The sequence below is a fragment of the Pelophylax lessonae genome (genome assembly GCF_965119305.1).
Source record: "Pelophylax lessonae genome assembly, chromosome: 1".
Lineage (NCBI taxonomy): Eukaryota > Metazoa > Chordata > Amphibia > Anura > Ranidae > Pelophylax > Pelophylax lessonae.
The window spans coordinates 143,259,386-143,276,082 of record NC_138768.1 but is presented as its reverse complement, the minus strand read 5'-3'; the positions used below and the strand labels follow the sequence as shown (position 1 = coordinate 143,276,082).

The 16,697-nt window shown below is 39.3% G+C and overlaps 1 protein-coding gene across 2 annotated transcripts in view; it reads right to left on the bottom strand.

The window, feature by feature from the left end:
• Nucleotides 1-324: 324 nt before the first annotated feature.
• The window catches only part of RASGRF2 (Ras protein specific guanine nucleotide releasing factor 2), a 495,935-nt gene continuing 479,562 nt past the window's right edge, over nucleotides 325-16,697 (bottom strand). For both annotated transcript variants that reach the window (XM_082267574.1, XM_082267575.1), the window contains exons 25-27: nucleotides 16,411-16,528; nucleotides 5,188-5,256; nucleotides 325-1,499 (exon numbers count right to left, since the gene is read on the bottom strand). In XM_082267574.1, coding sequence (XP_082123700.1) covers nucleotides 1,407-1,499; nucleotides 5,188-5,256; nucleotides 16,411-16,528 — 280 coding nt within the window. In that variant the 3' untranslated portion in view covers nucleotides 325-1,406. The remainder of the gene's footprint in view (nucleotides 1,500-5,187; nucleotides 5,257-16,410; nucleotides 16,529-16,697) is intronic.

The window sequence follows — 16,697 nt, the reverse complement described above, 5'->3', positions numbered from 1 at the left end:
ACTTCACTCACTCAATCAACATTGACTAGATAGAAATGTATATCATATTTACTTTTTTAAACTTTTTTTTACATTTCTGAAGTAACTTAGTGGCTTCCAGGCCTAGACAAATGATGTCATACATACCAGGAAAATTCAGGAGGGGAGGAGGGGGTTTTCTTAGCTAAGTACACCTTCCTGTTGGCATGTCTGAGCTAAGGGCAGATGGATTCCAGGAAGTAAATGCTACATGAATCATCTGCCCTTGCTCAAGATGGCCACAACCAGAAAGGCTAGGGTGTGTTTATCAAAGTGATTTCTCAGTGAAGTAAAGCATGGAGACATGGATGGATGAGGGAGTTTGCTTTGAATATTAAAAATGAATTCAACAGTGTTTTTGATTTGTGGTGCTCAGATGTAGTGTAGTTCCACTTAAATCCATTCCATGTGGTCACAATTCACCTGAGGTCTGTCAGTTGCTACCTGTGAACTGCCTGCCCATTGCACACAGATTGGACATGGTATGTGAAGTAAAGCAGGTTACAGGCCAGCAACTGACTTCAGGTGACTCAGCAATGGCAGCTCCAATATTTCATTTCTGACAGGACCCTAAAAGAAACATTTAAGCATTTCCTGTTTCTTTCCCTTTGCAAGTAGGTGGGCAACTCTCCCAGATGTGACATCATGGCATGCAGTAGAAATGACACACAATGCTAGTAAATCTAGGCCAGTCAAGCAGTATGCAGTCATCCCCAATATTCACATTATCAGTAGTAAATGCATCCAAAAACAAAGCTGTGATGCTCAGTGCATAAAAGTAAAAAAAAAAAAAAAAGAATCACAAACAGGGGCAGTAATGATCACAAATGTACGAAAGTTGATGAAGTTGTTCTCTCTTGCGATGCTGATACCAAGTGTACTCGTGAATGTAGCATCTGTGACTCCATGTTCTCCTCATTATGTTGTTATGGTAATATACTCCACCATGCAGAGAATGAACCTTGTTATTTGTATGGCAGTCTGTAATACGCTACAGAAACACAATGTCACTTGACAAGTCACGACTCTCGCCCTATAGACACATTATGGTCGTTCTGTAATTACCGGATGTTGCTTGTAAAAACTGGCACAGTGGATGCTCTTCAAACCTTCTGCCTTCACAACTCTTCACAGCGAGGTCAACGTTGCTTCTTCATTGCAGCTTTATGTGCTGATGGGATCCTCTTAGTGTGACTAGCACAATGCACGCAGACATTACCTTCATTGTCTGAGTCGTGTTCTTGCGTCTTTGTTTTAAAGTGCCCGCGGCACTGTCAGCTTCCACTGAAAGGGTGTCACTCCCCTGCTCTCCGCTAGGCATGGCATGCATAATTCAGTTGGTGAAGTGAAAGCACTGAGTTGCCTCAAGAAACACGCATTAAAACTCTTCATGCTGGGAGCCTTGGTTCAATTGTTAAGGATAATTCATAGAGGGTATCTTCATCCAGGATGCGAGACTTGTCCAACAGGAACTGGGTGACCTGTTTTACAAGGAATAGACGTATAACTACAAATTCATGTACAAGTATTCATGACAATCCCATGTATGTGTATATATATATATATATATATATATATATATATATATATATATATATATATATATATATATATACACACACATATATATATATATCATAAGTAGCACATACTTGAAAACTGCTCTAACATGTCACATAAAACTTTAATCCTAAATTATTGCTACCTTGTCTTTGTGAGTGATTTGTGAGCTGTGTACAAAGCACTCTGATCATACACTTTGTACATCGTTCTTAACCACTTTCAGACCGGAGGATTTGGCTGCTCAAAAACCAGGCCCTATTTTGCGATTCGGCACTGCTTGATTTTAACGGACAATTGCACGGTCGTGCGACGCTGTACCCAAACTAAATTGACGTCCTTTTTTTTCCCACACACAGAGCTTTTTTTGGTGGTATTTGATCACCTGTGCGATTTTTATTTTTTGCGCTATAAACAAAAAAAGAGCGACAATTAAAAAAAAATAATAATATTTTTCTAATTTTTTTTATATGAAATTCTCAAAAAAAAAATGTAAAAATCTACATTTTTTAACATTTTAGGACAATTTGTTTTCTGCGATATATTTTTGGTAAAAAAAAAAAAATCGCAATAAGCATATTTTGATTGGTTTGCGAAAAAGTTATTGCGTTTACTAACTACGGGAAAGATTTATGTCATTTTTATTGTTTTTTTTTTTTTTTTCTACTATTAATGGCGGCGATCTGCGATTTTTTTGTGGGACTGCGAAATTGCGGCGCACAGATCGGACCCCTAACTGACATTTTTGACACTTCTGGGGGTACCAATGACATTACTACAGTAATCATTGCTAAAAATATGCACTGTTACTGTAAAAATGACACTGACAGGGAAGGGGTTAACAGTACTGGTGATCAGTGGGTTAAATGTGTCCCTAGGGACGTGATTCTAACTGTCAAGGGGCGTGGCTTGTGAAGTAATCACAGAGACATGCGATCCTATATAGCAGGATCACATAGCCTCTGTGATTACTTCAGGGAGAATGAAAGACGGCTGTGTTTACATCAGACGTCTGTCCTTCTCTTACAGCTGCGGGAGATCGCGAGTGGCTGGCAGCCATCGGAGCCGCCGGTCACATGCGCTGGCTCCCCAGCTGACGAGCCGGGGTGGGAGCGCGCCTCCGGCGGCGCGTGATCGCCCCCTAGCTCCACCCAGGCGAGCGTCGTACATGTACGGCACTTTGCCTGGGAGCGCCAGACTGCCGCCGTACAACTGTGGCGGCTGGTGCGGAAGTGGTTAAAGCTAGTACACACTATAAGAAAATCGGGCGAACATTTTCGTCCAAAGAATTTTCGCACAATTTTCGTATAGTGTGTACACAACTTTCCACAGCCGATTCTGAATCTGCGTACAAAAATTCTCGAAGCGACAAACTCCAAAATATTTCTCATAGGGGAAAAAACAAACAATTTTTTAATGTGTACCGTTTTCGTACAATTTTTGTACATGAAAAATCAGAAAAGAAAGATCAGAAACAATAAACAACAAAAAAAAAAGCCTTTGTCGTACGAGAATTTTCGTACAAATTTTCGTTCATCGGTTTCCGATTTGCTGTGAAACAACGAGGAAAATCAGGCTGTTCGCCCGATTTTCTGATAGCGTGTACCCCACTTTAGTCTTTGTTCTGGCTTACAGAAATGCTGTTGACAAAACTGTAGCAAATCACTTCTTTACTTTAGTGCTTATCTATTCTATGCCATATAAAGTACTTTTCTTTCTCATGTTTTAGTAGTATTATATAGGATTTATTTAGTGGCAACCGTTTGCGCAGTGCTTTACAATAAAAGAGAGACAGTACAGTTACAATACAATTTAGGACTATGGGGTTTGAAGGACTCTGCTCATGAGTGCTTACAATGTAAAGGGAAGGGCAGGTGATACAAAAGGTGATAACTGCGTGGGGATGAGTTCATGGAGAAGGCAGAAGTACAGTTGTTACCCAAAGGCAGGATAGGCTTCCCTGAATAAACAAGTTATAAGGGATTGCCTTGACGCAGAGTAGGAGATAGCTGTATAGGTTAAGGTAGGGAGTTTCAGACAATGAAAGAAGTTCTGGGTGTGAGCAAGGGGAAAGTTGACAAGGGAACGGAGCAGGAGGCCTTAAAGAATATGTTACCTCAACATTTCAAATTCCTGATATGTGCCTGCCGTACCATGTGCTTGTAGTAAAAAAGGATCCTGTTCTCTTTGCGTTGCTTCCTTTGTGTGAAATACCTGGTAAACCTGCCAGTCCCCCTGTTTGCTGTTTTAAACTGACCACGCTAGGTATGAGAGTACATCCTCTCTGTCATAGTCAGTTTTCTGGCTGTGCTGGGAGATCAGTTTGCTCGTCCTCTGAAGATCAGACATGTGCTGACACACATTCTCTGCACATCCATTCACTGGCTACGATATGTGTACTGCTATTTCTCCACCCCCACCTCTCCCAGCCCTTTATGCTGCTGAGAACAGAGGTTATGTGAAACTAGATTGGTTGTGTAGCTTACGGGGAGATGTGTATGTACATTTGTTTCTATTATATCATTAGATGTTTTGTTCTTTCATTAATAAATAAATCATGAAGTGATTCTAAAACCTGAATGTGTTTTACCTTATTGCTTTTTCTGCATTAAGGAATAACCTATCAGCACCCAGCTTCCCACCAGCCCCCCCCCCCTAAATACTCACCTGAGCTGATCTCGATCCAGCGATGTGCACTAGAACAACGGCTCTCTCAGTTCTCTCCCTCCTCATTGTCTCAGATACTGCAGCAGCCATTGGCCCCTGAGACAGCCTGAGAGAATGGGGGTTGGGGATGAGCCACACTCTGTGTGTCTTATGGACACAGAGCTGCCTCAAGAGCGAGCACGCACAAGCATGCTATGGGGCAGTCGGGGATGAGGGACCTAGAAGAGGAGAATTAGGGCTGCTCTGTGCAAAACCATTGCACAAAGCAGGTGAGTATGACAGGTTTGTTATTTAAATTTAAAAAAGGAACATTTACAATCACTTGAATAGGAAGTAAACGCTGCCTCTTTTTTGGTCACCTGCAAAGTAAAGGCATAATGAGCTAATATGCATCGCATACTAGCCCCTTATGTGAAACTTACCTGAAAACGAAGCCCCACTGGAGGCCGCATCTATCTTCGCCCATCTTCCTTCCCAATCCATGGACTCTGGCTATGTGACTGGCCAGAGCCATGTGACGTCACTCCCGCGCGAGCCACTGGTCATGGCTGAGGGCTCTAAAGAAACGGCACAGGCAGCCGTTTCTTCAGAGCGCATGTATACAGTAAATATCTCCTTAGATTGTAAGCTCCTTGAGGGCAGGGACTGATGTGAATGTACAATGTATATGTAAAGCGCTGCGTAAATTGACAGTGCTATATAAGTACCTGAAATAAATAAAATAAAATAAATAAATAAACAGTGCATGTTAAGGAGATATTTACAGTTCCCTATAGGTAAGCCTTATTATAGGCTTACCTATAGGTACAAACATTAGAGGGAAGTTTGCTTCCTCTTTAAATTGGATTGGTTTAGAAGACTTTAGATGTTTATGCTTTCATATACAGTATCATATGTATACTGCGCAACACTACAAATACACCATGTCAGAGAGCGTATTACCTTTGGTTGGTGTTCTATTCGGTATGGGGTCTGCTGGAACTGTCGGATTTCTCGAATTATATGCGATATCTACAGCAAGACAACATAATAAAGATGTTATTAGCAGAGCAGATTATACAGAAATACTTTGAAGTGTGATTTGAACCTGATTTGCAAAGCTTTAAACCAATAGTTGATGGATAACAGAATATTGGGTCTGCTTAACCTCCCTGGCGGTATAATTGTTTCAGATTTTGCTGAAAGCGGTACAATTATTTTGCATGTAATTCTTAAGAATGAGCAGCCCAAACCAACTATTTACATATGATTTTTTTTACTGTGCGTTATTCTTTATAACATCTCAGGTATGATAAAGTTTGAAACACAAAATCATAAATTTATAATATAATAAATAACTATAAATAGGTCAAAGTATATATATATATATGTGTGAAAGAAAAGTGCGCTGATCAGTGATATGCTGCTCCCAGAAAAAATGTAATTGAATGTGTAATGAGGTGGTGCGCTATATCTAGATAACTGTGCAATAATTTGCAACCAATAAATATACACCTTCAAAAATCAAACAAAGAATATGGTGCAATGTGTACAATATACAATATTGTATAAAGAAAAAAGTCCCAAGACACCAACGTGTCGATATTAGACAATCTTCAGTGATGTGATAAGTGACAGATGGTGTTGAAAACAAATGGTGACTTGAATTCCCTCCACCTGTTAGAATTCCTCCTTACCGGACGGAATAAAGTAAGTGCTCTCCTTAGCAAAATTAAACGATCCCAGTGCTCTATAAACAAACAATGGTGATCCCCACCGTGCGTTCACAATGGCCCGCTGGGCTTCTTACCAGATGGATAGAGATAACATGCGTTGTTATACTCCTCTCAAACGAGTGTGTCTCTATATCCAGTTGGTATTGACGGCCTCTGATGGATATGGATACCAGATACTACTACGCTGCTCTCAGGCGAATCAGACCTTGTATGCAGATGGCATTGACAGCCGCTTGTTCAAAGCGTTAGGAAAAATCGTTGCATTCCGGTATAACATGTAAAAAGAATACTGCTATAGTGCATTACCCTTATAGGTGTACTTTATTAAAATATATTGCACTTACATGATATCAGAAAAAACTTCGCATTGGTATTGTGGAGCGATGAGGGATTCCTGTATAGCTTGGGTCCGGCTGCAGCCCGGGTCCCGAGCGACGTGGTGACGGCACGCCTCCTGTCTGACGCGTTTCCGCCTATTGGCTATCTTCAGAGAAAGGAGGTTCTCGCGCGCCGTCACTTCCGTCCTATTTATTCTAAAAGAAGCCGCGTCACTTCCGGTGTCAGCAGAGGAGGCGCCGGAAGTCGATCGCGGATCTTACGGCTTCAGTTTTCTAATGTATTGCACATAATAATGGTCCGATATCGGGGTGGCCTCCTATATCCAATTCAGATTAGGATAACATATTTACGGCACTGCAATACTCTACAGCATCTCGTGCCCCTGCTATTTCCTGTGTTGGCTCCTCCCCGTCGGCCGCTCTCATTAATAAGTGTATTACCGAATAAAAACCTTAAAGGGGTATATTCCTAAATTAGGTTAAAATGTCCCTAAAATAAAAACTCTTAATTTAAAATTATTTTAAAATATAAAATTTATGTGCAATTCCGACAGTGCCACCAGAAGTATTCTGTGGATACTTTTATGGTGACGCTAATCGAATTCCCATTAGGATGTATTAAAAAACTGAAACCTTGATTCCAGCATATGTAACATCTTAAATACAATCAATCTTAAAATTAGATCATATGTTCATATTAAAATTATACATCTGTTAAAAACATGAACCTGCATATAAATGTGTATTGAACATATATGAAGATGTACCATGCCCATGGGTGATATGAGGGAGTATATACTAGCAATATGTATGTTAACTATTGTTGATGTGAGAATTAATATCCCAGTCTATGTTGTGGCCTTTCGGTCTGTAACACTTCAGCTCATAAATCCAAAAGGTCTCACGTCTCGAAATAGACCTCTGTAGGTTGCTACCTCTCCAGTGCGGGACATGTTTCTCTATCACTGTAATTTTTAGTTTCTTGGAATCCTTATTATGGCATGTGGCATAGTGTTGAGAAACACTGTGCCCTGGGAATCCATTATGGATATTGGTTAGATGTTCTCCAACGCGAATGCCAGCTGTTCTTATTGTTCTCCCTACATACTGTAGGTTGCACTCGCATTGGAGTAGGTAAATAACCCCTTTAGTGTCACATGTAATGAACTCTCTAATAGGGTATTCCTTCCCTGTTACTGAGGAACTGAATTTGTTTGTTCTCACAGTGGTGGCTTCTAAACATATGCGACACCTTTTGCAAGGATAGAAGCCCTTCATATTTGGAAATATCTCTGTTGTTAATGGCCTTTCTACTGGGTTCCTAGCTATCAGATCTTTCAGATTTGTCGCTTTTCTGAAGATTATCTTGGGTTGAGTCGGTATAACGGGTCCCAAGACTTTATCCTCTTGCAGGACACCCCAGTATTTCTTAAAAACATAATTGAGCCATTTATAATTGCAGGAAAATTTTGTAGTAAATGCATACTCAAAGTGAGGGGAAGTGGATTTGGTTTTGCATTTTGGTTCCACAAGGTTCTTCTGTTCCATAGGGGTAACGTTTACAATCTCTCTGTCCAATTCGGAGGTGTCATACCCTTTTTCAACGAACCTCTGCCTCAGAGTTCCTACTTGTTGCTGAAAGTCTTCCTGTGCAGTACAATTCCTTCTGATCCTCCTAAACTGGCTTCTAGGCACCGAGCTAAGCCATTTAGGGTGATGGCAGCTGTCTATGGCGATGAAGCCATTACGATCGGTTGGTTTAAAGAAGGATCGGGTAGCAAAGCCCGAATTTTTTCGATAAATCACCAAGTCTAGGAAGTTGATAGAGGTATTGCTGTATTGGTAGGTGAACCTGATACCCCAATTATTACAATTTAGGTTATCCATAAAATTTTTCAATGATGTTTCGTCCCCTTGCCATACAAGCAGTGTGTCGTCTATATACCTCCTCCAAATAACCAGTTCTTTGACACGATTGGTAAAAATATTTCGGTCTTCCCAAAGGGCCATGAACAGGTTGGCCAAGCTGGGGGCAAATTTTGCCCCCATGGCCACCCCTGTTCTCTGGCGATAGAAATTCTGGTTATAATAAAAGTAGTTGTGATCCATCCCAAAAATTAGGAGATCCAAGATGAACTGCTTTTGTTTGAATGGAATTTCTTGGTTAGCATCAAGGAATGTACATACAGCTTCGTAACCCATTTCATGCGGTATAATGGTGTACAATGATGTTACGTCAGCCGTGACCAGCAATGCATCACCTTTAACTTCAATTTCTGTTATATCCTTGATGCATTGGGACGTGTCTTTGAGGAAGGCAGGTGTCTCTTGCACTAACGGCTGCAAAAAGTAGTCGACATACTTTCCTATCCTCGAAGTTATGGATTCAATTCCACTAACTATGGGCCTCCCAGGTGGATTCTCCAGACTTTTGTGGACCTTTGGGAGGTAGTAGATAGTTGGAATTCTAGGTGAAACTGGGACAAGGTATTCTTTTTCCTTCTCATTTAAAATCCCCATATCAAAACCCTTGTGTATAAGTTTCTCCAGCTTCTTCTTATATGTGAATGTGGGATCACTTCTCAAGATCTCATATGTGGTTGGATCTGCTACCAGTCGATCCATTTCCTGGATGTAATCATCCTTATTCAGTAGCACGATCCCCCCACCTTTATCTGCTGGCCTAATCACAAGATTCTTCTTCTCACATAGGGATTTGAAGCCCTTTTGTAGATCTCCTTGAGGCTTGAATTCCAACTCTTTCTCCTCCAGTTCTTTAAGCACAAGGTCCCTGAATACAGTAACATGATGACTTGGGACTCCTGGAGGGTTGAATAGTGAGGCATTCTTCAAGCCTGAAGGGATAATTGTGGAGGTTTGATAGGAGACGTAATTCCTCTCCCCAGCTTTTGACAAAAAATGTCTCTTTACATTGAGCTTCCTCACATATTTGTGGATGTCCACAAATGTTTCGAATTTATTTAAGGGTTTCTTAGGGGCGTATTTCAACCCTTTGCTCAGTGTATGTTTTTCCGAATCAGAGAGATCTACCTTACTGAGGTTGAAAATCCCTTGGGTTTCATAACTCTTAGTTCTTTTCTTTGAACCCCCTCTACATCCTCTGGTTATTTTCTTCTTTTTTTGGCCTTCTTTTGGCCCTGTCCTAAAAAACTCTTCTTATTAGTTGTTTTGGGTGTTCTAGTCTGTGGAGGTTCAAAAACCTCTTCCCTTTCTTCATATCCATTATGTTGTAAGGGTTCGAATCTATTTTGAGTATATTGAGAATAGACCCGAGGCGTGTGGGGAGAATCATTGTAGTTCCCCATATAGTCCATTGAGACTCTTCTTGGTGATCGCGATCTCGATCTTCTGGGCTGTCTCTCCCTCGAATTCCTTCGGTATTCCTGTTTACTCCTATAGGAGTCACGTCTAGGAGGTCTCTCTCTTTCTTTCTTATTATTATTATTATTATTTATTATTATTATTTTTTCTTTATACAATATTGTATATTGTACACATTGCACCATATTCTTTGTTTGATTTTTGAAGGTGTATATTTATTGGTTGCAAATTATTGCACAGTTATCTAGATATAGCGCACCACCTCATTACACATATATATATATATATATATATATATATATATATATATATATACACATACGTATACATATATTATATATATATATATAATATGTGTGTGTGTGTGTATATATATATATATATATATATATATATATATATGTATATACGTATATATATATATATATATATATATACGTATATACACACATATATATATATATATATATATATATATATATATATATTTATATATATATTTATATATATACGTATATACATATATATATATATATATATATATATATACACGTATATATATATATATATATATATATATATATTTATATACGTGTGTATACTAAACTGTGTACTAAAGTCAATTTATTTTATTTTGTAATGTAATCCAATATGATTACAATATATCAGTGTGTTTGTGTGTTTGTGTGTTTTACTTTCAAATTTCCCACCGGTTCCACCCCCCTGCGAGCGTCACGTCACAGGAGATGGAAGCCGGGGCTCACAGCATCGGGCAGGAGATCCGGCCGCCGTATGCTGCAGTGACACATCGTGGGATCCCGGGGACAAGGTAAGTAACCTCTACCAGGATCCAGCGATTCTCCCTGGCGGTACCCCGAGTGTGGTTCGGGGTTATCGCTAATGGCGCTGAAATTCCACCCAGAGCCACACTCGGGAATACCGCCAGGGAGGTTAACAAACATCCATTAATGCATTCATTCCTTTATTGAGAAAAAGTGGAGTAGGTGGTCACAAGCTGCACAGTATGTTACTCTTCCTTACTAGCTGGGGGGGAGATTTACTAAAACCGGAGAGTGCAAAATCTGGTGCGGCTCTGCATAGAAACCTATCAGCTTCCAGGTTTTATTGTCAAAGCTTAACTGAAGAAGCTGAAGTTAGAAGCTGATTGGCTATCATGCACAGCTGCACCAGATTCTGAGTGCTCCAGTTTTAGTAAATTTACCCGTGTTCCTACACTGTGAACAAAGTCACATTTCCTTTTACTTATCTTTTACTTACTTACTATTTACTAAGCTTTTAATTAGCTTTGGGACTAAGACACTGTGCTATGTTTGTCTTGAAAAATAATATATACTTACTACACAAATAAAAGATATATGTATATTTGGTTTAAACTTTATAGTAAGATAATTATAAAGTTATTTCTACAGGTACGCTCATAAATGGCAGTTCTAGAACTAAAACTTTACAATTCCCCTAGACACCTAGAGGCACTGCCCATCTGCTGTTCAGAGGAATCTGGCAGACAGCGAGCAGCTCGGCCAGCCAACTTTTCCAGTATTGCCTCAAAGAAAACACTTGCTGACTAAAATTACTGTAGCTTACTTTCATGTATCATCCACTTACATGAAATGCTTATTTTTTTTCCCCTTCATTTCAAAACTGGGACTTTCTCAAACACATTCACATAGTCTGCTTTGCTAGTCTCAGTTTTTCCCATTTTAGCCCATTTTGGTCTGTTACACTGGCTGTATATTACTATTTTTTTCTCTGAAAACGATAAACAATCTTTACAAATGAATGACAATTTTTTTAAACACAAAGCACATTTACTATTCATCGCATATTTTTTACAGAGTAATGAGCCTTCAGATAGCAGCAATCTGGGCCATTATACGTAGCACCTGGAGGTGCCCCTATCCTTAATTAAATCATTGAAAATGGAAGGGTTGGGAGACAAGGATTTCGGGCACTAAAATTTGTAAAAATTTACAAATTTTAGTGCCCGAAATCCTTGTCTCCCAACCCTTCCATTTTCTTTTATTCATCACATATGATATACTGTAAACATCTTACGAACAACAATTATGAGCATTACAGTGGAGGATACTGCATCATAAGGTAAACATTTCCAACCCTCCAAGTTGTGACCATTAGATGTTTTTTTGATGTGATCATTTCTAACACACAGAGCACCTGAATAGAGATAAATGCAAAATGTGGGGTTCATTTACTAAAACTGTAAACTTCCAAAATCTGGTGCAGCTAAACCAATCATAAAATGAGGAGCTGCGTTAGAATTAGTACTCTATAACTATACAACATATAAATAAGAAGAACAGAGAAAATCTTAAGTCCATGAAAAATCTTTGTGAACAAAGAAAATCTTGTACTAGGTGGTCGCTAAACTAGTAATTATCCATCACCAAACAGAGAAGAGCATCCTTGTGTAAACCGCCACCATTAATGGAGAGATTGCATGCTTCCCTGCTATATATGACCTTCTATTTCTAGACAGGTTATAAAGGCTCAAGACAAAAGCATCCAATCATAGATCGCCAGGAAATGGCTCCAACCCCTCATTCACAGGGGACCAGGGATCTTATAATGGTTCTCCGCCAAACATCCTCTCATTAACCACTTGCAGACCACCCGCCGTAATATCACTAGCGGCAGGGCGGCTCGGCTGCTTCCAGTCACGTATTACTACGTGACTGTAGAGCATGTGGTTTTGGCAGCGCTCAGGCACCGCTGGAGCCGCACTCCCGCTGTGTTCAGACACAGCGGGTGGCGGGCCGTGGGAGGAGCAGCGGCAATTGCCGCTGCTCTCCCACGATCATCCGGGAAACCGAGAGAAGACCCGCCTGCTTATGTAAACAAAGCAGGCGGATCTTCTCTCAGACAGGCAAGGACAGATCAGCAGTTTCAGCTAAGCTGAAACTGCGATCTGTCTGTGCCTGTCACAAAACCCCCCCCCCCCCCCCACACACACACACAATCAGTAAGCATACAGGCATACATTTAGCCCCTACTGATCACCCCCAGTATTAACCCTTTCCCTGCCAGTGTCATTTATACAGTAGCAGTGCATATTATTTAGCACTGATTACTGAATTAGTGTCACTGGTCCCCAAAAAATGTCAAAAATGTCAGTTAGGGGTCCGATCTGTCCACTGCAATGTCGCAGTCCCGCTTAAAATTGCAGATCGCTGCCATTACTAGTGAAAATAAAAAAGAAATAAATAAAAAGTTCAAAGAACTATCCCGTAGTTTGTAAACTCTATAACTTTTGCGCAAACCAATTAAAATACGCTTTTTGGGATTTTTTTTTTACCAAAAATATGTAGCAGAATACCAATTGACCTAAACTGATAAAAAAAATGTAATTTTTAAATTTTTTTTATTGGGAATATTTTATAGCAGAAAGTGAAAAATACGGTGTTTTTTTCAAAATTGTCGCTCTTTTCATGTTTATAGCGCAAAATCTAAAAGCCACAGAGGTGCTCAAATACCACCAAAAGAAAGCTCTATTTGTGGGAAAAAAAGGACATCAATTGTATTTGGGTTCAGCGCCGAACAACTGCACAATTTTCCGTTAAAGTAACACAGTGCCGAATCCCAAAAAATGGCCTGGTTATTAACCTGCCTAGCGGTATCCCCGAGCGTGACTCGGGGTGGATTTTCTATGCTGTTATCGGTATCCCTGAGTCATGCTCGGGGTGGATGGGCAGAGCGCGCAGCGGGGTCTTATTCAAAACGTTGAACGTTGCAAAAAACACAAACACACACATAACATTTATATTATATATATACACATACATATATATATATATATATATATGTATGTATATATATGTATATATATATATATATATATATATATATATATATATATATATATATATACACACACACACACACATATATATATATATATATATATATATATATATATATATATATATATATATATATATAATATAACGCATGAATTATAATCGAATCAATAATATAATTTTATTATATAATATAATATATATATATATATATATATATATATATATATATATATATATATTATATTATATTATATAATAAAATTATATTATTGATTCGATTATAATTCATGTGTTTGTGTTTCAAATTTATCACATCTGGGATGTCTAGTAGAGTCTTGTTTTGGTCAGGTTTAAGTCATTAATTACTAAGAATTGCAGGCCTATAATACATAACGCCAAATTTCCATGAAAAAAATTGTACCGCTTTTGGTACAGAATTCCTGACAGAATCATACCGCCAGGGAGGCTAAGGGGGTAAAATCTTCCGGGGCTGAAGTGGTTAGAATGTACATAGATGTATCCCCCTATACGAAAGCTTACTGAATTAACTAAGGAGGATTTGATATCAATCCCCACCTCTACAATAAGGACATAAAAAATGAATTGCTCCAATAGAAAAAAATCCTTTTGTATCGTTTATTAAAATATTAAAATTGCACTTACATCAGGTTTAGAATAATGGCACTAGAAAACTTTCCTTGTAAAAAAAAAAAAAAAAACACCTGCACTTCCGGAATTGCGAAAATGTGATGACATTAGCACATAGCTCTGCCCTACGTGCTTCGTCAAACATGCTGACCTCCGGGGCATGAACGAAACGAGCTTCCAGTTTTTTTTTTTCAAAGCTTAAAGTGATTGTAAAGGCAATTTTTTTTATGTTATACATACCTGCTTTGTGCAGTGGCTTTGCACAAAGCAGGCCCAATCCTCCTTTTCTCGGGTCCTCCGCCGGCGCACCTGGCCCCTTTCTTCTGCCAAGCTCCCCCACAGCAAGCAGCTTGCTATGGGGGCACCCAAGCAGGCTTGTTCCCAAGCCACTGCTGTATGTGTCCATTCACACACACACATCTCTCCTCATTGGCTCACTGGCTGTTATTGTCTGTAGTAAGAGCCAATGGCTGTCTCAACCAATGAGGAGGGTGAGATCCTGAACAGCTGAGGCTCTCATGCACATCGCTGGATTGACGTAGGGCTCAGGTAGGTATTGGGATTAGATCCCCTGGCAGGTTTGTTGTGCTGCCTGCAGGGGAGATTCACCTTCTCTATTTGTCTTGGTGGCTGCTGTTATTAGGTCTGAAAATGAGAAAGGCCGTCACCAAATCAGGAACGGTGCGGAAAACTTCAAACTGGGACACCTGTTATGATCACAACTGTGTAAGCAGGGGTGTTCCTGAATTTGGAGAGGTTTCCTTTCACTTCCTGTTGTATCAACTTTCTATAATCAAAACTAAAAAAGGGTTGCTTTTAGATATAAGTAAAAAGGTTTTTAGTTTTCAATACATTCAAAGATTTTTACAATATGGATATGGGTTGTAGATATATTCCATATAGACTGGCCTCCTTTTGGAGGTGCAAAATCTCAGATGTGATGTGAAATCTCAGTATGACAGAGTGTAGTTCCATTTTTGCAGCCATACTGGGACAACGCCTACTTTATTTTTGTTACAAATTCAGATTCACATAGCATAACTAATTAAAGAAAAAAAAAAAAAAAACACAAATTGCATATTAAAAAAATATTGCAACTTACTGAAAAATGGGAGGGTTATAAACCCTGTCAGATTTTTTTGCCATCTGTGTCCCATTGCGAAGATTTACCTTCCTTTCCTGTCCCACAGCCAAACATGAAGTGAGAGGAAATCCCTGCAAATTAAGAGAATTCCTTGGGGACCCCCAAGTCACCAGAACCAGTGTCCCCATTGGAAGATTTTCCCTCTATTATGTTTCTGGGGACAACCCAAAATTTGGGATTTTCTTTTCCTTTCACTTTCATTGATAATGGTAAATGGGACAAATAGAGAGGGTGAATCTCCTTAACGGTGGCACGAAAAAAAAAAACTGACAGGTGTTCTAATTTCTCTACACTCTGTCCAAAACTAAAAAAAAAAAAGTTTTGCCTTTAGTTATACTTTAACCTCCTTGGCGGTATTCCCGAGTGTGGCCCATGATGGAATTTCAGTGCCATTAGCGGTAACCCATAGCCACACTCGGGCCAGGGGAGCAGGGAGCATCGCTGGATCCTGGTAGAGGTAGAGGATCCCGCGATGTATTCCTGCAGCATACGGTGGCCTGATCTTCCCCCTGATGCTGTGTGCCCCGGCTTCCGTTCCCTGCGAGCGTCACGTCGCAGGGGGGTGGAACTGGCAGCAAATTTAATAAAACACACGAACACACTGATATATTGTAATCCTATTGGATTACATTACTAAATAAAAAAAAATTGACATTAGTTTGCCCCCCAGTGCCCTTGCCTGCAGTTTTACTGTACTATATATATATATATATATATATATATATATATATATACAGTACATACATATGTATATAGTATATATATATATATATATATATGTATATATATATATATATACTTTAACCTATTTATAGTTATTTATTATATTATAATTTATGATTTTATGTTTCAAACTTTATCATACCCGAGATGTTATAAAGAACGCACAGTAAAAAAAAAACATGTTAATAGTTGGTTTGGGCTGCTCATCCTTATGAATTACATGCAAAATAATTGTACCGCTTTCAGCACCTAAAATCGGAAACAATCATCCTGCCATGGAGGTCCAGGTCAATGCTGGTGCAGTAGAGGCATAAGAGCCACTAGCTTTCAGGTCATATTGGCTAGCCTTGTGTAATAAAAGGCTTGGTAAAATAGCTTGGTTTCCGTACATTTTATAATACCAAGAAGGTACCCACCATTCTCATTTTTGAAAAGTTTACAAGGCCTTCCTCTGTAAAGTTGGGTGTGCCTTCTTCAATAAAGGCTAGGTCAGTGAGGTACATTCCCAGGTAGGGTACAGACGGTGGATTACAGCTGCAAAACATACAGAAGAAAAAGACAAACACATTTTAATATCTGGAGGGTTGGATGGGGAGGTAAATGGCGCTGTCAGGTATATGAAGGTGTATAAAAATAAATAATTATAAATGTGATTGCACTGTCCCAAATATCTGCTTTTCTACATAATTAGGGGAATCTATAA